This window comes from Theropithecus gelada, chromosome 3 (genome assembly GCF_003255815.1).
Source record: "Theropithecus gelada isolate Dixy chromosome 3, Tgel_1.0, whole genome shotgun sequence".
Classification (NCBI taxonomy): domain Eukaryota; kingdom Metazoa; phylum Chordata; class Mammalia; order Primates; family Cercopithecidae; genus Theropithecus; species Theropithecus gelada.
The window spans coordinates 25,660,021-25,684,079 of NC_037670.1; the positions used below are offsets into that span (position 1 = coordinate 25,660,021).

At 41.2% G+C, this 24,059-nt stretch overlaps 1 protein-coding gene and 1 long non-coding RNA gene across 2 annotated transcripts in view; one reads left to right on the top strand and one right to left on the bottom strand.

The window, feature by feature from the left end:
• Positions 1 to 24,059, bottom strand: part of TTC3 (tetratricopeptide repeat domain 3) — a 120,576-nt gene that overhangs the window by 2,319 nt on the left and 94,198 nt on the right. Inside the window, exons 36-45 of the mRNA XM_025378521.1 lie at positions 19,137 to 19,276; positions 16,214 to 16,282; positions 14,853 to 14,949; positions 13,389 to 13,489; positions 10,638 to 10,728; positions 9,854 to 9,955; positions 6,035 to 6,387; positions 4,060 to 4,186; positions 3,715 to 3,858; positions 456 to 548 (exon numbers count right to left, since the gene is read on the bottom strand). Of these exons, the coding sequence (XP_025234306.1) occupies positions 456 to 548; positions 3,715 to 3,858; positions 4,060 to 4,186; positions 6,035 to 6,387; positions 9,854 to 9,955; positions 10,638 to 10,728; positions 13,389 to 13,489; positions 14,853 to 14,949; positions 16,214 to 16,282; positions 19,137 to 19,276 (1,317 nt within the window). The remainder of the gene's footprint in view (positions 1 to 455; positions 549 to 3,714; positions 3,859 to 4,059; positions 4,187 to 6,034; positions 6,388 to 9,853; positions 9,956 to 10,637; positions 10,729 to 13,388; positions 13,490 to 14,852; positions 14,950 to 16,213; positions 16,283 to 19,136; positions 19,277 to 24,059) is intronic.
• Positions 8,162 to 14,383, top strand: LOC112620230. The gene is made up of 2 exons (XR_003118492.1): positions 8,162 to 8,280; positions 13,341 to 14,383. It is a non-coding gene; the product is annotated as an uncharacterized LOC112620230 (long non-coding RNA).

Here is a 24,059-nt window from a genome sequence, read left to right on the forward strand (position 1 = left end):
TCACACACAGATCCCAGAATGGTATGAGCAGGACTGTTCCCAGGTCAGGCAGAAGGGACACAGCTAGGTTTAGTTTTTCTCCTCTAAAATGTTAAATTGACTTTATATACTACACTGAATCAAAAAAATGGTTTCACTGTTTCTCCATTTAGTCAGGTGTGTAAGAAATCACCTTTCAAAGAACCAGTACTGCTTTGAATCTCAGCAACAACAAGTGGCTGGAGCTGCCGTTCCCCTCTCCCCACACGGGATGGGAAGGACAGTCTGCGGAGCTGCCCCTCCGGCAGCGCTAGTGTGTGGACAGGGAGGCACTGAACAATGACATGGGAAGTTTGCAAAGAAAATGGTTTGACAGCACAATAAACACTGATGACTAGAAAACAATTCCTTTCTTATTTTGAAAATACTTGATGGTCCCAATGCATGCTGTAAGGATGGCCAAAAAGAGCTCTTACCCCTTTGTGATACTTGTGCCCACATTTGAGCACACACACGTTTTTTGATTTGAACACCTCGTGGCATATTTCACAGGAACTTGCACCCAGTGCCTGTGGAAACAAACACACCTGAATAATAAAGAATAACGACAGCTGTTTTTATGACAAGAGTTCTTCCTTCAAACATCTTCTGCCACAAAGGGTGGCAAATTATTCACAATTACAGCTAAACAGTCTGAGGAAACAACTTATTTTTTAGTAGCATTTCTTAAGAAAAAATGTAAAAATACAAAAAGAAAAGTATACTTTTAAAGCTCTAATTGCCTCAGAGAAAAAACTGTTTTATGTGGCTAAAAGATTCCCAGGTGAAGATTACCATACTTAAAGTACAGTACGGGATAATCACATGGCATGGTGTGAATTAATCATTCATCTGATTATCTAACAGTTGAGGGTGGTAAATTCCAACACATCCACACAATGGGCTATTGTGTAGCCAAAAGGGAAATCATGACGGAAGCCCATAATCCCTGACATAGAAAGCTGGCCCCAAAAACCTGCTGAATGAAAGCAGCTAGCAAGACAGCATGTATCATATATAACTCACTTTTTAATAAAGAGGCTGCGTGTATACATACATGCCTAGACAAAGTTAACAGTGGTTGCCTCAGGGTAAGGGAGATTTAATCTTTTTCTTTACTATTTCCTAGTTTCTATGAGCATGGATTACTTGTGCAAATCAAAACAAACGGATGGCTCATCCGGCAAACATCCATGGGCAGGGACAGTGTGGGGTGCTGGACGCAGAGATGAATGGAGGGCTCCGGCCTCAGCAGCTCACAGTCTGGTGAGCACAGACAGTGCTTTCGATGTGAGAGCAGACCGGAGTGTCGCCTGGGACTCCAGGCACAGTTCTCACAGCACTTACCCTATACTGCATCATTAACTTCTATTCTAGCTCACTGCCTCTTAACTCTGAGCACCTTGAAGGCACAAAATGAGTCCCATCTGGGTCCTTAGCAGGTGGTGGAAAACCTAGCCCAAACTCATGCTCTAAAAACCCCTGCTGAGGGAGCGGGCGAATGTGGGCAGCCCTGGCAGTGGGATCAAGTTCAGGGAGTAGTACTGGGCGCACCACCCGAGGACTGAAAAGACCTTGAACTGCTGTCCAGGGTTTTGCTGTCTCTCCCAAGGCATGACTTGGTCCAGGAGGAGATGGGACAGATGCTGCAGAAGGAGGGTTCATGCCCCTCCACTGCTGCCCATGACTCGAGGGTCAGGGAAGAAGAGGAAGTGCCAGACCGGGGAAGAGCCAGTGAAGGCCTCTCCAATGCCCAGTGCAAAGCTCGGAGCCAGGTTTAGTTTGAAAAAAATATACACTTAACTTGACAGTTTTCTGTTTCCTAGAAAAGATGGGCACAGTATATTTCTAAGTAAAAGAAAAAAAGGACAACCACAATAAAAAAAAAAAAGGAAAACAACCAAAAAATCCAGCCCCTCAGAGAACAAAGTATGACTAGCATATTCAGTTTTGACTAATTCACATATAAATGCATTCAAGAGTTTAGAAAAATATGTATCAAAGTGGTAATACTGATTACAGGGTGGGTTTTTAAATGCCCTTTTTATTTGTATTTTCTATTGTGAGTATGTAATACTTTGTAATTTAAAAATTAATACTTTTAGCAAACTATGGTTATCAAATTAGGTCCCAGCTTGAATACATTTTTTCTTTCTCATACACTTTGGTGAAGTTTCAGTAAGTCAGCTTTTATATCTTCATTACTACAAACATCCATCATGAAGCAAAAAGGGAACTCTTCTCCAGGAGATCACGGTCTACTTTGGGGTGGGTGTGGCCACACAACACATTGACTTGTGCGCATGCACACCCACACGTGCGACTGGGAATTCTGCCTGGGTGAAGAACCACAGTGCACGTGACCCATCAGGGAAATCCCCGGGAGAGGAGGGACTCTAGCCAGGTCTTGCAGGAATGCCCTACATGCTCAGAAGCTCCCTCACTTGGGTGTGGGTGGGGCCAAGACCCTCTGGAGCTGAGTGTATGCAGTGTGGAAAATTTCCAAAGGGTAGTAGAAAGTGAAAACGTATGGGAGGAATAAAAACCTAAGTTTACAAAAGACTCAATGCCAACTCAAGTTAGCAAACCAGTACTCTCTGTGCAATCTCCTACCGCTGGCTCCCTGCTGAGAAGATTATGGGGCCTGTAACTCTCCTCCTGTGGATGTTGGTTATACTCTGACACCAGAGATGGACAAAAAGAAAAATTCTGGTGTCTGCTTGACACCAGAATTCCATCCAGAGCCCCCGTCCCCGAGCCACACAGGTGAGAGGCCCTCTTGCAGCCACCCCTGAGGTCCATGGAACCATGGAACTGCATGGTTCCAATGTCAGCCAGTCCTGGTGGTGAGGATGAGAGAATTACACAGGGCACACACAAGTCGCAAGGCCCACTCTGAGCTACCTCCGGTCTTCAAACAGTCAAGTGAATGCTGGCAAGCTATGTGAGCGCTCTGTGCCTCACTTTCCTTATTATAAATTAATTATATTGCCTTATCAATTCAGATCATAGATATTGTAGTATTTTATGAAATGTTCTATGTAAATGTAAACATTCTTACTGTGTAAAAGGAAAATAAACAACTTAAATCACTACACAGAATTGCAGGCAAGTGTAGCCCATTCCAGTGTCCCTTCTCAGGCACTAGAGGAAGAGGCCAAGGACAGCAAGTAGGCTCTCTGGAGCACACAGCTGACCCAGTCATCCTAGAGCAGCATTTGATCCAGGCCACAGTCTGGGCAAGCATCGGGACGTGGGCTCATTGCTAATAAGTGATGGAACCGATCTGTGCAATTCCAAAGCCATGGTTACACAGAAGAAAATTATTCAAAAATTATTTCCCCAACTGTTCAAAATACCACACTGGATGTGCAAAGTTCATGTATTTGACCATCCGCAGCAAAACAAGAGCAAGAGAGAGAAGGCCCAGATCCCCCACAGTGGTCAGAACCCTTGTCACTCATGTGCAGCGGCTTCTCTCCATGCTGGGCACCCAAGGTGTCAGTCAGAGCAGAGACCATGACCTCGGCCATTCACTGACTGCTCTAACTGGACACATTCAAGTACACTGAAATTCAGTTTCTAATGTTAGGATCAAATTAATTAGGTCTAGAAATGAATGGGGCTAAATCATGGATTAAAAATTGTTTGCTGCTTGTTTTTCATTAAAAAACAAAACTATACAGTTATACATACAACCCTCACAGGGACATCTTCTGCCTTCTGCCCCTTGGTTTTGGGTGATGGTGCAACAACCGCTGAGGGTGGGCCCTGGGAGGACCTGGCCACGGGGGCGGCAGAGCTGGGCTCATAAGTCCTCTTGTCCTTTCCTGGGTTTGGCTGCGAAGACAACAGGGGTGTGGGGCGGGGCGGGGGGACAAGAGGGAAGCAAAGTTCAGTTATCCAACAACTTGACCATCTTCTGTCTTTAGTACATTGCTCTCTAGGTTTTGGTTTGAAGCTTTTTTTTTTTTTTTTTTTTAAACATTTCTCATATTTTATAAATAAAGAAGGATGAAGTGGAACATCTGGATAAAATACCTTTTTCTTTTTCTGTCCGTCTAGAATGTGTTCTGTCACTCTTTGGACAATTTCATCAATACTCAATCCTGAGAGTGAGTTCTTGTTTTTGCTTCGCACTTTTTTAATAAAACCAGCAAGCTCGGTGCTGAAAGGGAGAGTGAATGTTAAGTGACAACAGAAAGTTCCCTACTGCTAAGCAATATTACACGCCAATATTAATCCAACAGCCCAACCCAAAGACACAAAGACAAATGCACACAAAATTAATTTGAAGACCACTAATAACAACCATAACTGTATCTAAAAAGCAGAGCTATTTTTTTTTTTGAGACACAGTCTCACTCTGTCACCCAGGCTAGAGTGCAGTGGCACAATCCCTGCTCACCGCAACCTCCGTCTCTTGGGTTCAAGCGAGTTTTGTATTTTTTTTTTTTTTTAAGAAAAGATGGAGTTTCACCATGTTGGTCAGGCTGGTCCCAAACTCCCGACCTCAGGTGATCCACCTGCCTCGGCCTGGCGTGAGCCACCTCGCCTGCTGGCTAATCATATTTTAACTGCTCCACTGTTTACAAATTTCAGTTCTGAAGCTTCTAATTAACACTGTCTCAGAAACTGAAATAATAGGGCAGATGCCAAAGGTCATTCCTGAGCGTAGAGTCCTTTGTTCCGAGCTGCACTTCAGAGACACTGCCTCTATGTCATCATCTCTCACAGCTGAGACAAGAGGCAACTCTGCCCCCCCTTGCACCAGCCTGAACAGCAGAAACCAGAGGTGGAGGCAGAAGTGCTACTGAAGAGCCTGCCGTCATCCCAACCCTATTTACAGCTCTTGCTCACTCAGTTAAGGGCAGCTTTTTCCCACATTCACAAGGACCCCTTGTTAACATGTCCACATGCCCCATTCACTGTGGAATTCCGTCCAGTCTTCAACCTCACACTCTAACAAATCAGAGGTCTTATGTAACAGGGTATAAGTTGCTGCTGCCTTCTTTGCTAAATGTAATTTTGTCCCCCCAAATGATGCAAAATTATTGTTTTGCAGTTCATTTATTGATTCTATAACACTAGTTTTAGACAATGCTATTGGTCTCATCAAAATCTTAGCAAATTGTCATGGGTTCTGATGAGTGTTAATTACCCAGTGGTTAATGTTTTCTTTTCTTTTTTTTTTTTTTTGAGACGGAGTCTCGCTCTGTCGCCCAGGCTGGAGTGCAGTGGCCGGATCTCAGCTCACAGGAAGCTCCGCCTTCCAGGTTTACGCCATTCTCCTGCCTCAGCCTCCCGAGTAGCTGGGACTACAGGCGCCCGCCACCACGCCCGGCTAGTTTTTTGTATTTTTTAGTAGAGACGGGGTTTCACCGTGTTAGCCAGGATGGTCTCGATCTCCTGACCTCGTGATCCGCCCGTCTCGGCCTCCCAAAGTGCTGGGATTACAGGCTTGAGCCACCGCGCCCGGCTGGTTAATGTTTTCAATTTACACATGCACATTAAAAAATTTATTTGAGGCTGGGTGTGGTATCTCATGCCTGTAACCCCAGCACTTTGGGAGGCCAAGGCGGGTGAATCACTTGAGGTCAGGAATTTGAGACCAGCCTGGCCAACATGGTAAAACCCCACCTGTACTAAAAATATAAAAATTAGTCAGGCTTAGTGGTGCATGCCTATAATCCTGGCTTCTCAGGAGGCTGAGGCAGGAGAATCACTTGAACCTGTGAGGGAGAGGTTGCAGGGAGCCGAGATCATGCCATAGCACTCCAGCCTAGGCGACAGAGTGAGACTCTGTCTCAAAAAAAAAAAAAACAAAAAAACCCCACCAATTTATTTGAAAATACTTATCTCTATATTTACAAAAAGAAAGAAATGTAGCACCTGTCTTTCTGAGCAAAACAATTATGCAACCCTTTTCATGTTAACACCTAATTGATTTTATCTGATCAGGAAACCTCAGTTCAATAAAGTACTGAACACAGTCACAGATATGTTCTGTTACTACCTGTTGTAACACGGGAATACCACTGACAGGTGCTCAATGATACTATTGAACGGCTTTTTTGGAGACTGACTTGAACGCGCAGCACGTCCTGGAAGAACAGGCTGCTTCCGATCAGCCACAGGGCTTCGTTCTGGCAGAGCTGCCCTTTTTGGCCCTGGCAGCTGAGCGGCTTCAGGCTGACCAGGGGGTGGCCCTGGCAACAGCGCAGAAGGAGCCTCCCCTGGGGAATCGCCGTCAGAGAACACACTGGGATCCCTGTGAAGTGCTGCGTGGTTTCCAGTCATGTCGCTTGCAGAAGTCACAAGCCCTTGGTCATCGTGGCCTGAAGACTCAGGGAGTAACTCGGGATGAACCTGTGAGGAACACACCACACCAGGATTACTTAGGGCTTCCCTTGAATTAAGAGAACGAAACGCCCAAGGGCAAAGGTCGATGAATAAATACAATAATGCAGCCCAGAGGCTCCGTGCACAGGAAACCTGATACAATGAATTAAATATTTTCGTTTTAAAAGAATTCTTGATAATAACTTGTTAGTTATTAGAACAAGAGTAGGAGGGTTCAGACTTCTAAATAATTATCTCTGTAAGTCACTGTTTTCTCTGTAAGATGAGACCATTTCACCTGCCTACTGGCCCTCCTTCAGCCTCTACCTGGTTACACTTCTCCCCTTCCGAGCTAAACCCTGTAGCTGACAGATGCAACATCACGGCCACCACACTCCCCAGAGCTGTCTCCATCCCAGCGGGCTGCCTCCTCTTCCCTGCCCTCTCTCTTGGCAGCTCTCAGGCCTTTGTCCACGCCTGCAGTGCTGACGCTCCTCCCCATGCAGCTGCCTGAGGCCGAATCTTTTTAAAAGTGTGCAGTCTAGAATATTAAGTTTGCAGTCTAGAATATTTTCCTGAGATCCAAATCTGCAAATCCACTTGGGTGATTCCAAGACAACTCAAAGTCAATGTGTTGGAAACCAGCCTCAGGCAGCCTCCCCAGTCCTGCTCTTCCTCTAGTACTCCAGGATGGAAGCCCAAGACTCACCCTCGACTTCCACATGGACACATGGGGCCTAGTCTCCTGAGCAGCATGGCGCCTGTAAATGTACCCCTAATCACCTCTCACATCTGTTCTCTTCCCTCCACCTCCACTGCCACGCCCCATCCAGGACAGGATGATGGCAATAAGCTGATAACCGAACAATTGGAAATCACTCAAGCCCCTCCCCAACACTCCCCCACATTAGTGGCAAGCTCATCTTCAAAAAGCACAGTAGCTCCCTGTAATCCTCAGGGATACATTCTGAGACCCCCAGTGAATGCTTGAGGTCGCAAAGAGTACTGAACCCTATGTATACTATGCACGCATTTCTTTTTCCTTCTTCACAATTTCATGGGTAGATTTGTTCTGACTGTAGATCTTAGCAACCTTAGGATATGATCTTTTCTCTTTCCTTATTAGTTTGAGAACTTTCAGCTTTTCACTTAAAGGAAGCACTATATTGCTTCTCTATGGCATATCTGAATGACCAGCATCATTACTCCCATGCTTTGGGGCCATTATGAAGTAAAATAGGGGTGACTTGGACACAGGCACTGGGGTAACGCGAGAAGTTCATCTGGTCACCAAATCAGCTTCTAAGTCGCTCACGGGCAGGGAGTAGCAACAGCATGAAAACACTGGACAAAGGGAGGACGCACGTCCCTGGTGTGACCATGTGAGAATCCAGATTTCATCATGCTACTCAAAACAGTGCGCAATTTAAAACTTACAAAGTACGTATTTCTGGAATTTTCCATTGAGTATTTTCTAACTGCGGTTGACTGCAGATAACTGAAACCACGGAAAGCAAAGCCATGAAGGAGGGACTCCTGTTCTGCTGCTGTTCCCTCATTTGAGACCTATCCTGTCTGGTCTAATGAAGCTAGAAGTGTCCAAACTGCTGTAACACAGCTTATAGAAGAAGGCTCCCTTGGCTCTGCCCCTGTGTCATACTGGGCTTCTATTACAGCATGAAAGGAGTGTATTCTCTCTCTCTCTAGGCTCCAGGTGCACTGCGTGTTCCATCTGGAACTCTGACCGTCCAAACACACCCCTCCCACTCCTTTGTCTGGTAAGTTCCTATTGCAGATCTCTGTCTCTGAGAGACTTCCAACTGGGAATCTTCCACTGAGGCCACACCTCTAGATTAGGTTAGTGGCCCCTAATTCACGCTGCTCCAGCATTCTGCCATGGGAAACCTCACTCTGCTGCAGGTAATGATGGGTTTAAAGTCTGTCTTTCCCCAAGTCCATGTGCACTTTGAGGGCACAGCCCACAATCTTTATCACCACTAATTACCCAATGAATGAATGAGGGAGAAATGAGATACACAAATAATTTTTAGGCACATTTATTACTAAAGCTCCTGGCACAATAAGAGTTCCCAGAATTTGGGATATGAAAATTCTTTTGAGTATTTATAAAATAACATAAGCTAGGATTACAAACTAATAGTAAAACATCCTATTGAGAGCCAACGTTTTCTCTATATATATCAGTTGTTATACAAACTTAGAAAAACGATAAATGATAAGTGCCCTTTAGTGTAATTCTAACTAAAATTGCACATTCAATGGAGAGAAAAAAACTGGATCTCAACAGAATATTTTACTCAGTTCAGGGTGGTCACACTTTTTCCACACTTAATTTTTTTTTTTTTTTCAGATGAATTCACAGTAAGTTTGGATGTTTGCTGTGCAAGGTACTGGCGGGAAAGAGACATTCAAGGCCAGGCTGAGATCTAATGCACGTGAGAGAAGGGCCACAGTGGGAGGCCAAAAGAGGGCAGCCCCTGATGGGGTTTCAGGGGAAGGCAGGATGCAGAGCGGGGACGGTGTTCCAGGCTGGGAACAGCCCAGGCAAAGATCTGGCAATAGTGAGAGGGCGCAAGTCAGTACTGGGAGAGAGTCTCCTCTGTCTTTAGAAACTAGAAGATTTCACTGTCCTGTCACAACATTCTGGAACTTGTATCTTTCAACTCTCACATACAGTCCTCCTTTAATTTTGTTTTTCTTTTTTACCTAAGTTTTCTCACAAGATCTAACTTTAAATTCCTATGGTCTGATCTCCTCTGGGCCTAATTCATTTTAATTTAGTATTTACTAAGCATCTATCTGTGTCCAAATCTAAGAAATGTGGGTTTAGCCATATTGTAAAGTCCACAAAATGCAATTAATGCTTTTCTTTTCTGTGCTGTGCATATTAAAATAAAAAGACAAGATTATTCACTGTTATTCACAAGATTTGGCAAATACCTCAAACAAGTAGTAAAATATAATGTGCCAGACCAACAAAGCCCTGTATGTCTCAGGCATAGCAGCTTTTATTCTGTATTTGAGGAGGAAACCTCTTAATTTTTAGATTTTGGTCTTATGTCCCAAATATCTAGGAATAAGATATTCCTGAGGTGGTGACAGGGTCCTGCTTGAATCACAGGCACCTGCTACTCCTGGATTATTCATTCAAAGTCAAGAATACATATATAACACACACACACACAGAAAAGATAGAAGACAGGCCAAGGTACAGAAGAGTGATAGAAATGCAGCAATGGTGTGTTCACCTCAGTCTATTCCTCATACAGATGCAGAAAGACTGATCTATTTTATATAAGAATGTTATAAAGCTTAAAAGGTTCATCAGTAGCACCAATAGTGAAACATTAAGGCAATTATTAACCAATCTCATCCTCACTCCCAGGGAACAACAACAAATAACTACTTTGGCTAGTTAACAAATGAATTATGGTTTTGTTTTTTTTTTAAAAAAAAGATGTGCTAGACTTACCGTGTTACAGGCAGGAAATGAAAGCTCGGAAATCTGCACTTTAGAAAGTTCACTGAGACGAGAACCATTTTTAATTGCCTTAATTTGTTCTTCAAACTGAGACTGTGAGTAGAAAGTAAAGTGTGGGAAAACCACAATTGTCAATTAATACTTTGTTTCTTCCTATACGTTATAAATGAAACATAACTGTCTTGTAAGGAAATTCAAAATAAGACCTCATTAATCCAAATGCTCCAAAGCCTTTTCAAACATAACTCCTCTAATCTTACCAATCAAGGCAGAGGTCAAGATGGTTAATTAAGACAATACAATTACTTTCGGCCAGGCATGGTGGCTCACACCTGTAATCCCAGCACTTTGGGAGGCCGAGGCCGGCAGATCACCTGAGGTCAGGAGTTGGAGACCAGCCTGACCAACATGGAGAAACCCTGTCTCTACTAAAAAACAAAATTAGCCAGGCATGGTGGCACATGCCTGTAATCCCAGCTACTTCAGGGGCTGAGGCAGGAGAATCACTTGAACCTGGGAAGTGGAGGTTACAGTGAGCCAAGATCACACCATGGCACTCCAGCCTGGGCAACAAGAGTGAAACTCCATCTCAAAACAAATTATAAAAAATAACAAAACCATTGCTTCCATGAAAAGCTCATAATACTTTCAACAAAAAAATATTATTGACAATAATAGATAAAAAAGAAATAGTTTCAATATGACACTAGCCTCCTGAGAATTATAACTATCATAAAGATTTTGATGGGATTAAAAGATGTTTTTTACAACTTACCTTTGCTTTCTCAATTTCTTTTGTAACATTAGAAAGAAACAGTTCCCATGAACATATATCAGACTCCATGTCAGGATATGCTGCAGGATCACTGAAAAAGTATAATATAAAACTGCTTTAGAAATCTAAAAAATTAAAAGCACTTACGGTCAAATAAACATCTAAACATGAGAGAAAGATACATTTAACATGATCACATACACACACAAAAAAACAACTATTTTTAAAGATTGCTTATCTTGTAAATTTGCCACTAGAGACACTTTAGAAAATTTTAATTATTAATATAACAAAAACTCTAAAATTGAAGGGCAGAGGGAAAGTAAGTCTCCTGAATTTTAAGTTCTTTTCCCAAATTTAAAAGTTTGACCACTCTTCATTTAACATCTTTACGTTTAATATTAAAGCCAGCGTCTGCATTTAAAGATTTTTTAAAAAGGTAGTCTGAAACATTCAAAAGATTCCAATCAAACCCTAATCATTACCTTACTATGAAAATAAAGGATGGGCCTAAGAGAAATTTATCAGCACCTCATGAATCTGGTCTATTGAAAGTGACAGATAAATTGACTACCCCTAATTGAGAAGATCAAAAACACTACCAATCTGTGGGTACGGTAAGACCTCGTTATACATCTTGAAGAAAAACCAGAGCATTCTTTTTGAGACGGAGTCATGCACTGTTGCCCAGGCTGGAGTGCAGTGGCTCCACCTCCTGCGTTCACGCCATTCTTCTGCCTCAGCCTCCCGAGTAGCTGGGACTACAGGCGCAAGCCACCATGCCCAGTTAAATTTTTTGTACTTTTAGTACAGACGGGGTTTCACTGTGTCAGCCAGGATGGTCTTGATCTCCTGACCTCGTGATCCGCCCGCCTCGGCCTCCCAAAGTGCTGGGATTACAGGCATGAGCCACCGCACCCGGCCTCTTTTTACCCCTTTTCTATGTTTCTATACTTTGGTGGAGGAGGCAGAGTTAGCACGGCATCCTGAAGAAAGAATCTTTGTATATTCTATGGTTTACTGGAAGAGTTGATACTATTAGATGAAATGAGTCTGAGATTATCTTTGTTTCCCAGATGAGCTGCAATGCAGCCTATGGCAGGTGCTTAGTACAGGTGGTTGACCACCACTTGGTCTCAACCTCAGCTGTACTAGTCCTGTATTCTAAATCAGCATATTAGTTTACTTTTAATCAGAAAGGTTTTCTAATGAAAAACATTAAATCTTGAAAATGAAGAAGGGGCCGGGCGTGGTGGTTCACACCTGTAATCCCAGCACTTTGGGAGGCCTAGGCAGGCACATCACCAGGTCAGGAGTCAGAGACCAGCCTGGCCAACATGGTGAAACCCTGTCTCTACTAAAAATACAAAAATCAGCCTGGTGTGCAGTGGGCGCCTATAATCCCAGCTACTCAGGAGGCAGGAAAATCACTTGAACCCAGGAGGTAGAGGTTGCAGTGAGCCAAGATCATGCCACTGCACTCCAGCCTGCATGACAGAGCAAGACTCCAACAAAAAAGAAAGAAAGAAAGAAAGAGGAAATAAGAAAATGAAGAACTATACACTAAAACTGTTTGTCCGTGATTCACACAATCTCTGGTTCAATGCTGAGGGTTTGAAATTTGAATCAAAAGGCAAGCACCAGGAAGGATCAAAATCCTGGGATTAAAAATGCAAAACCTGTGTATAGAACATGATAAAAGGACTCAATGAAAAGTAATCCCACATAGAGAAGTGCTAAGTATTAGAAGAAGATCCTCTAGAAATCCCAGGCAAGCCTTATCTTAAAAACAAACAAGGCCAGCCCAGCGCAGTGGCTCATGCCTGTAATCCCAGCATTTTGGGAGGCTGAGGTGGGCGGATCACGAGGTCAGGGGATCGAGACCCATCCTGGCTAACATGGTGAAACCCTGTCTCTACTAAAAATACAAAAAATTAGCCAGGAGTGGTGGCAGGCACCTGTAGTCTCAGCTACTTGGGAGGCTGAGGCAGGAGAATGGCGTGAACCCGGGAGGCGGAGCTTGCAGTGAGCCAAGATCGTGCCACTGCACTCCAGCCTGGGTGACAGAGCGAGACTCCATCTCAAACAAACAAACAAACAAAAAGAGGTAGAGATTATGTGGAGAGTTGAAAAAAATTTAACGTGTGAATATACTTTGTAGTAACATTCTCACATGCTGTCATGTAGACTGTTAAGTAATAGTTATTAGGAAAGCAACTTGGCAAAAAATTTTAAAAGACTTGAAAATGTGATCTTCATTCCAAAATTTTACTGCATGGAGATGACTAATAATGTGCATAAAGATTTAACTATAAGGATGCTCACTGCAGGGTGGCTTATATTAACACAAATTCACAAACAACTTCACTGTCCCAGCACAGCAGTGTTTGATAAATCATGACATGTTTCTATGCTCGAATACTACCCAACCTTTCAAAATTAGGTTGGAGAAATGTAATTCCCAATATGAAAATAAATTTCCTATATACTATTTAGTAAAAATAATTCACAAATTTTCATTTTTTCAAATACTTCATGTATTCCAAAATAGAAATGCTATATCGCCATTTAGAATTATGAGTGATTTTTATCATTTTTGTTTGTATGTCTTAACTTTTCTACAATTGAACATGTATCAATTATGTAACTATTAAAAATAAAACGGTCCTAATACAAAATAATGTTTCTCTCAAATGGTCCTAGCTTTATCTTCTAAATGACGTGCTAAGAACAGCCACGAAACTGCATTACCAGTTAATCAGCTCCAGCTTCTTCAGATAGGCTTCTGCTTGTGACTCCATGATCTGTAGCTTATACACTTCACTCTCCTTCCAGTTTTCAAGTACGGATACCTGCCAGTAGATTAGAGGACATACAGTATTTTACAAATGACAGCCTGAACTATTTTAAAGGTTAAAATGTTTTAAAGGTTAAAACATTCCAAGCCACTTTCCCATTTCTCCTTAAATGAAGCATGATGACAGAATAACCAGAACTTGATTATATCATAGGTGAACATGAATTAGACTTGAGATTTGAAAACAGTAACAAAATGACATTACAAATGCATACCTGCCATGATTCTTTTTGCAGATATGAATAACTGTACATGGTTTTCTGCTTAAGCTATATATAAGCACAGAGCCAGGTTAACTGCATGTGCACACCAGTGTGCATTACCTATGATCCTGCAGCAGAATAACCCTTAATAAAGGCTGCATCCTCTGCAATAGAAAAGCCTCAGAGAAGCTGTTCTCAGCAAGGGCATCAAAGGCCTTTGGGGTATGCTTTTAAGATTTTAGGCTCTCTGTGGCTTCCCCACAAGCCAACTGGCCATTTTTGTGAGAATCACTGCAGGAAATGTAGAATGGTCTTGTGGTCCAAATGATCCATCAAATAGCCTTTTAATCCAGGTGTCAGTAAACTTGACAGGGCCCACCAGGCAAACCTGCTTACCAAATGGTGGTGTGAATTAAACAAGCTCAGGAGTACGGATGCAGGTGTAGGACCCACAGAGTATTCATACTTTGGCTCTTTTTCCTTCCCTCTCCTTAGAAGCAGGTGCATAGTCAATTCTTAATTGAAAAGCCTAATGTTTGCAGACTGTATAAACTAAGCCTTTTCTTATTTTACCAGAATAATCACAGACACATATGCCAATAAATATCATTTGTTTCTCAGCTAGAGAAACACAGAGAATCATGTTTCGGGCACTAAATAAAATACAGTCAGATGTCATTATTCTGATTTTCATCTCAGTAGTTTCTCAAACAGTGTACTGACATTGCTATATATTCTTCTAGGGGCGGGAGGAGTGTATTCCTAATACGTGGATTATTTTCAAGTTCCTTTCCAAGTATTGGCAAATATAGTTGGCTACTTCATAGTACATCACTTGATTACATATGATGAAAGTATTCGAAGTGTATAATATAGGAAATGACTGAATTATAATGGTAAATAAGGACAGCAGGTTACAAAATTTGGTGTACACTATGAGTGCATTTAAGTAACAACACAAGCATACCGGTAAAACATTACAAGGCTATAGGCGAGTAAAAAGAGTGGTCGTTTTAGGGAGGATATACTATGGGTGACAGGATATCCTTTATGCACCACACTTTTCAGTAATGTCTCTTATGCCTCATATGTCATTAAAGAAACACAAAAACAAATGACAAATGCCATAGTGGTCACTAAGTGTCATGGACTCACCTCTGCAGCCACAGCTCTCTGATGACTCTCTTCATAATCCTCTTTTCCTTTCTTTATACACTCTTCTATTTTCATTTTCTCATTTGTAAGTGTGTTGCTACAAATATTGAAGGGAAAAAAAAACCTTCTTGAACAAAATTTCACAGTGAGATGACAAAGGCTTCAGGCTGGATGAACTTTGAAACTGCACCACCATAGCCTCAGCTACATCTTCCAGAGCAGTTTCTCATCTCATATTTTACTACGCAACACACAGACTCAAATGTGCTCTTTGTGCTTTACAAGTGATCAAAGGCAGATATGAAATGGAAGTGCACATTAGGTGGGCATGCTAAGAATCGGGTGAGGGCACTGTTCCAGTTCACCATTTTATGAGGGTAGGTGGAGTACAATCTGGTGACATTAATAAACTATACAGGCCGGGCACAGTGGCTTAGGCCTGTAATTCCAGAACTTTGGGAGGCCAAGGCAGGTGGATCGCTTGGGCCCAGGAGTTCAAGACCAGCCTAGGCAGCATGGCAAAACCCTGTATCTACAAAAAATACAATGGTGGTGCGTGCCTGTAGTCCCAGCTACTCGGGAGGCTGAGGCGAGAGAACTGCTTGAGCTGGGAGATGGAGTCTGCAGTGAGCCATGACCACGCTACTGCACTCCAGCCTGGGTGACAGAGCAAGACCCCGTCTCAAAAAATAAATAAATAAATAAATTTTAAAAATAAGCTTTATAAAGCATTCCCTATCCTTTGAGCCAGAAATTGTTTTGACACATATTACAAGGACAGAACCCAAAGGGAAAAAGAAATCTGTACAAAATTATTCAAAAAAGGATAGAAATGTGTATATGAAACAATACTCAGTGAGAAAAGCAGAATACAACTGCTTATCATTGAACATACGGTTACCAGTATGTGAAAACATATTTCCATTAGCAAGCAAGGGTTAAAGGGAAACTTTGCATAGAGTCATAATAAAAATTTAATGAACCTATAATTATAGAGCAGTAAGAGCAACAAACTACCAGCCTACAGTGGAGACGAATATTCCAAGTAACACAAAAGAAAAGTTTTTAAAACATGTTTTTAGTTTCAAGTTAATCCAAAAAAAGTTATTGACAGCAATAAATTCAGTATTTCTATATTGACAATGAGAAAAAAATGCAGAAATCTTGTAAAATAAAAATATTTAAATATTCAAAGAATATTTATAATTTTTAAAATGCAATAGAAATAGAAATAAAGAAAATAGAAACATAATTATTTAAAAGAAATAGACAAGCAACAATATATTTCAAAGTCTACTGTGCTTGTACCCCGGCATTATACGTATTAAAATATATTAAAAATAAATTTAAGCTTAATTTGCCTGATTTCAAGGGACTGATCCAGATGTAATTCATGTTCCTTTTCCTTTCCATCATTTTTCTGGGTATACCTATAAAAGCATAATCATCAAATTTTAATTAATGTTGAAAAAATTTTAACAGGACTCCCACACAGTAAATTCTACCCCTATCCTTACAAACATTTCTTGATTTTGTAATATATATTTTTTTACATCTTGTTTCCTTTTTAGTATCTTCTAAATAGGAAAATAATTTGAGGTTATTTCCCTTTTGGGAAATTTAGGAAAATAATTTGAGGTTATTTCCCTTTTGGGAAATTTTCCTTCCAGATCACCTTTTTCTTCACTCTAAGTCATATGCTTACAGGTAAATCACCCTATCTCAGTCTAAGATGTGCAGCTCAAGATGGGTTCAACAGGAGACAGAGAACACAGGTATTGTGGCATCATCATCAGTGTAACCAGTGATTCTTATTGAAAATGAGATGATGTGGATTCTCATTCAAAATGAAAACAGACTTCTACTCTTTAAAACAGAACTTAAAAGTCAAAACAAGCATTCATACACACATGCGGGTGCACACACACAAACACACACACTGATAATCCTTCAAAACAAGTGTGTGAATCCCCGATTCTTGAGCCATGCCCTGCACAAGGCGGGTTCTGCCTCTTCTTTCATGCTACCGTGAGATACCTTTGCAGTCATCTCTGTTTACTAAAGCCGCTTGTTTCTAATACAAGCCAGTTTAACTATTATTTTACTTCTTTTGTAAAACACTTCCTCCCTCCTCTAGACAAATACTGAGTAACACTCTCCTGGAAGCCCTGCCTTCTTTCATAGCCGCCTGTGGTTTGTGTCACTTTACCAATCACGAGCTCTATGTTCTAGTCATTTCTTAATGAATACTAAGTGTGATCAAGAGCACAGAAACATCCAGGAAATCGTTTTTCATGTCCTTCGTGCATCTCTGAGAAAGAGATCCAAAAAGTTTAAAGATGTTACTTAAAAATCTAAATAGAAAAATTGAGCTTTAAAGCATTTATATGGAAAATGTAAAGCGCAGGTCAGGTGCAGTGGCTCATGCCTGTAATCCCAGCACTTTGGGAGGCCAAGACAGGTGGATCATCTGAGGTCAGGAGTTCGAGACCAGCCTGGTCAACTGGTGAAACCCCGTCTCTACTTAAAAAAAAAAAAAAAAGAAAAAGAAAAATTAGTCAGGCATGGTGGTGAGCACCTGTAATCCCAGCTACTCGGGAGGCTGAGGCAGGAGAATTGCTTGAACACGGGAGGCAGAGGTTGCAGTGAGCTGAGACTGCACCACTGCACTCCAGGCTGGGTGACAAAAGCAAAACTCTGTCTCCAAAAAAAAAAAAAAAGCAAAAAACTTAGAGAGAAGCCTATGGTTTATCTTTAAATTGTGACAGGAAAGGTAAAGAAATCTATTAATAAAATGGAAAAAAGTCAACAATAAAAAGTTTATTCTTCAGCAGAAATTAACTTTTATGCAAGTACAGAAAAAAAAATTTTCTTCTTATCATTAACAGCCTCTAGTTACCTTGTCTGGTTTGACAGTATGTCTGAACTGAACATAAAAAGTATGTTAAATATAAGTATTTCCACATTTTTTAGTAACAAAATGACCAAGACTGGTCAGGCTCAAATATTAGAGATAAAAACCTTTACAGACATTATCGTTTCCATAAGTGTGTTCTACTAGTGAAGCTACTTTGATCATCAACGTGACATGACACAGGGAGTGACAATTCTGAGGCAGTGCTTTACTCTTCCTCATTGTTTGAGGACTGCCTAAAAACTGCCTAAATGCAATGCTGGCAAGACTTGTAATGAAAGTCATCTGATCATATGGCATGCGGCATGGAAAAATACAAAAGTCTTTGAAAGGTGAGTGTGTAGCGTGGCCCCCCCAATGAACCTGGCCTCCCATTATTCATGCCCTTGAATCTGGACCAAGCCTATGACTTGTTTTAAGCAATAAAAGGTAGCAGAGATGATGCTGTGACAGTTCTGGGCCTGAACCTTCAGGAGGCCTAGTGGCTTCCACTTCTGCACCATTTGAAGTCCTTAGCCACCACGTAAGAAGTCTGGCTATCATAATAGAGATCACATGGAAAGACCACATAAATCAAAATTACAGAGCGGCTACACAGAAAGTGAGACCAAGCCACCCCAGCATCCCAGCAGAGGCCAGCCACAGTCATCACCCAGCTAAATTCAGCCACACGAGGACTCCTGGCAAGACCAGCAGAAGAATGGCCCAGCTGAACTCAGCCCAGATTGCAGGACCATGAGCAAATACAATGGCTACTAACCAAGACACTGACTTTTGGGTGTTTTCTTACACAGTGGTAGAAAACAAGCTGAAGAATTTGACCTATCACTGTTTAGAGCAGAGGGAGGTTAGGGACGGATCATAGAGAATCTTAAAACACACTCTTGGTCCACCTGACAATCATTCCTAGGATCTGTGTATGTTATCAAATCGTTCACACTACAAGACAAATTTTAATAATTTATAGATTCAGGATAAAAGTAATTATAAATAAAATAATCATCACAGAATCTTACTTTTGAAAGGAACCTTAGATTTTAGACCAGCCCCCATGTTTTGCTGATAAGAAAAAAGAGGGCCAGAGAAAGGGATGGTGTTCAAACCGGAAGGAAGTCAGTTCCTTGGGGATTCTCAGTTCCATGCTACTCTCACTTTTATATAATTTATCTGAAAAAATGTTAAGTTTAGAAAAAAATTGAGGTGAGATAATTACTCAATGAATATTTTTTAAAATGAGACAAACAATGAAAACAGTAGCTATTCATTTTTACTTTACTTGATATAGTTTAAATTAAATATCAAAATGCGAAAATAACCAAAAGTCACAATTTTTTAAAAATAAAAATTAATGCCTTTCAATCATTACTTACAATTCACTGGCATTTGAAACTTTTTTAATTTTCTTCTTCAGTGATTTTAGTCTTTCTTGGATTTCTTTTTTTTCCTGCTGCCATTTTTTAATTTCTCTTTCCAAATCTTGAAGGAACCAATCTAATTCCGTCTTTGAGATCTAAAAACATTTAGAAAGTACTTAAATAAATGGCAAAATATACTTTTTAACAAAAGAGACTGAAAGGCTAGAATTGTGACGGCGTCATAGCTTAAACAATGACTCAAGTTCAGTGGAACAGACACTCCCAAGCTGGTGCCCTGTGGGAGGCTATGCCCCCCAGCCAAGCCTGGGACATCAAGTCACACCAGACAGCCACATCCTACCCACTACGTGCACCTGATTACAGTAAGGCACCCTGAAGAACCACTCTGATGTGCCCAGAAGTATTCACACTTCACTCTCCAGCCTAAATGATTCTATAATCTACAAGGAGTCTGTACACATGTTTTAGTTGGCAAGGCCAATAGTTTTTGTTTGCTTTTATAAATATAAATGTAATCCTTGCTGGTCATTAAAGGTATTTGGGTTGAGATACCTGCCAGAATTTCAGGCAGTGTGACAAAGAGAAATGGAAACCTCTTTGGAGTCAATGCTAGTTACCGTTCCCTTGGAGGGTTTGGTACAGCACCACTTGACACCCAACCCTCTTTGTCAACTTCTTATGTAGTTGCTGGTTTTGAAACTTCTGAATCTACACATTCTCTAAAGGTTTGATGTTTGTTTTGAAGTATCATCTATTCAATGGTAGCAAGGGGTTTGGGTGGGGCACATGCTTATAAATACCAGTCATTTATAAGTAAAACATTCCCTATGTTAATATTTCTAATAATTACTTTAAACGTGAATCAAAGCAATACCTAAAGGAAACAAATATTTTCTAGTTTAAAATCTCACTATTATCAATGACGGCTTAATGAAATCTTAACTTCACATTTGCTTTAGGGAAACTTTTAATTTTTTACTTCCTATCAGATTCCCTACAGCCTGAACTTCCTGCTTAGGCTTAGAGCACGCGTAGGTCACTGAGGAATACAGTTCAGCTATAGAAACTCTAGTTCTTCTCTGTCAAAAAGGACACTAAAGTCAACCTACATGGATTCCATAGGAAATCATGGCCTTCAGGCCAAAAGCTCTATCAATTTAAGAGGCCACTACTCCTTCTTCAGCCTTAGACACCAAGGTTTTCAATGTTTTTTAAAGGCAGATTTGCTAACCAGTCAAGGTCCTTTAAGATTTCTGAATCCTACAGCAGGGATAAGGTTGATTTTGGCACAGGACAACTGTTCTTAGGTGGCAAAAACTGAACAACAGCTCAGTAACATTCCCTTTAACATGGGAACCAGTCCTTCCCACATCTTCTTAGCTGCAACCTTGTTGATCCTGAATTTCTTGAGTCATTGCTGTGACTGAGGTGACCACCATGCCTATTCTACTTAAGAATCCTGTGTTCCACCTGGTTCGGTTCTACCAGGACCAATGTGAATTTGCATGCCTTGCTGCTGGCAGCCAAGCCAATCTTGTTTCTCACCTATCCTGTGCTCCTATTCTGAGCCAATGATCTCACCTGGGATCCATCCTTTTGGCTGGGAGATTATGTGCAACCACAAGGTTATGCTGAGGCATAAGAAAGAACCTAGTTGGCAACAAGTACCTAAGGGAGTTCAAGTATCAAGAAGCACAAAGTATTATAAACACACGCGCACATACACACGAATATAGCTCAGGCAGCGAAAATACTACATGAGTTCATCTTCTGTTTGTACTAACCACTGCTGAATGCCATAGCTGCCTCACAATGCTAAACAGGTTAGCTGTCACGAGCTTGTTTCTGACTGCATGGAAGACAGAATGATCTCCTGAACCTTTTTCTTTCAAACTTAGCATAAAACAAACAAATAGGCTATATACAACTGTATCTGCTATATTACAGTTTATTGACATAACTATAAACACTTTCTTTTTCTCAATTAGAAAAAAACTTTTCTTATCTTTTTTATTAAACCTCAGTTGTACAAGAGAGGCTTTGGAAGTGATGGCGGACAGAAGGGCCTCACGAAGAGGATGCTGCAGAAACGCCCCACAAGACCAGCACAGAGCCTAGCACTTAAAAGAACATTCAAGAAATATTTGTCACATGAAAGAATGGATAATATCCCCAAGTCCATACTAGCAGTAAATAAAGCAGCAAACTTCACAGAATGTGAGCCTGATGTCCTCTGATGTAGGCTGATAGAGAACATGGAAACACAACTCATTAACTGCAGCTTTTTAGGGGCCAAGCACACATTGTTTGATAAACATTTGCAAAGCTCCTAGTTTGTATACTGAGCTAGGTGCTATCAACCAAAGATAACTTTAAAAACCACCCTTCTGGCCGGCCGCGGTGGCTCCAGCCTGTAATCCCAGCACTTTGGGAGGCCGAGACGGGTGGATCACGGGGTCAGGAGATCGAGACCATCCTGGCTAACCCAGTGAAACCCCATCTCTACTAAAAAAATACAAAAAAACTAGCCAGGCGAGGTGGCGGGCGCCTGTAGTCCCAGCTACTTGGGAGGCTGAGGCAGGAGAATGGCGTGAACCCGGGAGGCAGAGCTTGCAGTGAGCTGAGATCCGGCCACTGCACTCCAGCCTGGGTGACAGAGAGAGACTCCATCTCAAAAAAAAAAAAAAAAAAAAAAACCACCCTTCTGGGCATGGTAGCATGTGTTTGTAGTCTCAGCTACTCAGGAGTCTGAGGCAGGAGGATCCCTTGAGCCCAGGAGTTCCACCTTGGCAATCTAATGAGACCCTCATTCAAAAAACAAACAAACAAAACAAAACAAAAAACAGTCCTTACTTTCAAGATCACAGTTTGGTAGAGAAAATATGCATAAAAGATAGTTACTATACTATACCATTTGAAAATTTTATTTGAAATGGATCACAGACCTAAATGGGTAAGAAGTGCCCTTGAAGTAGACAGGCGTTTCTTAGCTATGACACCAAAGGCACAAGCAATGAAAGAATATGAGAAATTGGACTTAGTGTACTCAAAGTAAAAACTTTTGTGCTGCAAATGATACCATTAGGAAAGTGAAAAGGCAACCCACAAAATGGAGACGGAAGATACATTTGCAAATATGGAAGATGGAAGTAAATATCTGTAAATCACATATTTGATGAGCAACTTGTATCCAGAATATAGAAAAACTCTTTGTTTTTGTTTTTGAGACAGGGTCTTGCTCTGTTGCCCAAACTGCAGTACAGGGGCAAGATCATGGCTCCCTGCAGCCTCGACTTCCTGGTCTCAAGTGATCCTCCCACCCCAGCCTCCTGAGTAGCTAGAACTACAGGCATGTATCACCATACCTACCTAATTATTTATTTAGTTTTTTAGTTTTTTGTAGCGAGTGAGGGTCTCATCACATCACCCTGACTTGTCTTGAACTCCTGGGCTCAAGCAATTCTCCTGCCTCAGCCTCCCAAAGTGCTGGGATTATAGACGTGAGCCACCATGCCCAGCCCTGTTTTGTTTCTTTTTTTTTTTCCTTTCAAGACAGGGTCTCACTCTGTCATTGCCCAGGCTGGAGTGCAATGGCATGATCCTGGCTCACTGTAGCCTCAAAACCCCTGGGCTCAAGTGACCCTCTCAGCTCAGCCTCCCAAGTAGCTGGGACCACAGATGCACACCACCATGCCTGGTTAATTTTTAAACTTTTTGTAGAGAAGGGATCTTGCCATGTTGCCCAGGCTGGTCAAACTCCTGGGTTCAAGTGATCTTCCTGCCTTGGTCTCTCAAAGTGCTGGTTTTATATGTGTGAGCCACTGCACCTGGCCCAAAAACTCTTAAAAGTCAACAATAGAAAGACAAACTCAATTCAAAAATGAATAAAGGATCTGAGTAGACATTCCTCCAAAGAAGATATACAAATGGATAATAAGCATATGAAAAGATGCTCAATATCATTAGCCTTTTGGGAAATAAAAATCAAAACCACAATGAGATACCACTCCATACCCATTAGGAGGCCTAAATAAAAAGACAAATGATGATAACTGTCAGTAAGAATGGAGAAACTGGAATCCTCATATACTGCTGGCAGGATGGTTTTGGAACAGGTTCACAGTTCCTCATATGCTTAAATATGGAATTGCCATATGATCAGCAATTGCACTCCTACACATATATCCAAAAGAAATGAAAACATATGTCCACAGAAAAACCTGTCCATGAATGTTCACAGCAGCATTATTCAGAATAGTGAAAAAGTGGAAAAGAACGCAAATGTCAACTAGTGAATGAATAAAATGTGATATAGTCATACAATAGAATATTATTCCACAGTACAAAGGAATGACATACTGATACATATTAACATAGATGGATGTACATGGATGAACCTTGAAAACACTGTGAGTGAAAGAAGACACTTACAAAAGACTACATGTAACATGATCCATTTATACAAAATGCCCAGAATAGACAAATCCAGAGAGTAAATCAGTGGTTGCCAAGGGCTGGGATGTGGGAGAGAATGGGGAGTGACAGCTAGTGGGTATAAGATTTCTTTTTAGGTTGATGAAAATGGTTGAAACTTAGATTGTGCTACATACAGCCCTGGGCATATACCAAAAACATTAAACTGTCTATTTTAATGGGTAAATGTTACACTATGGTTAATTATATCTCAATAAAGATGTTATAAAATGATAATTACTGTATCACATAGTCATTATTACCACCACTGCATTAACAAAGGCCTGTAGGTAAGCCTGAGGTTGCCATCAACAACTGTTTCCTCAAGAAAGTGATGCCCAAAGGAGAAGCAGGAGGGAGTCAGGCTCAGGGAGAAGGAAAACCACTCCAGGCAGAAGGGATGGTACTGGGAAAAGGTTTGGAAGTGAAAAATTGAATGACCAA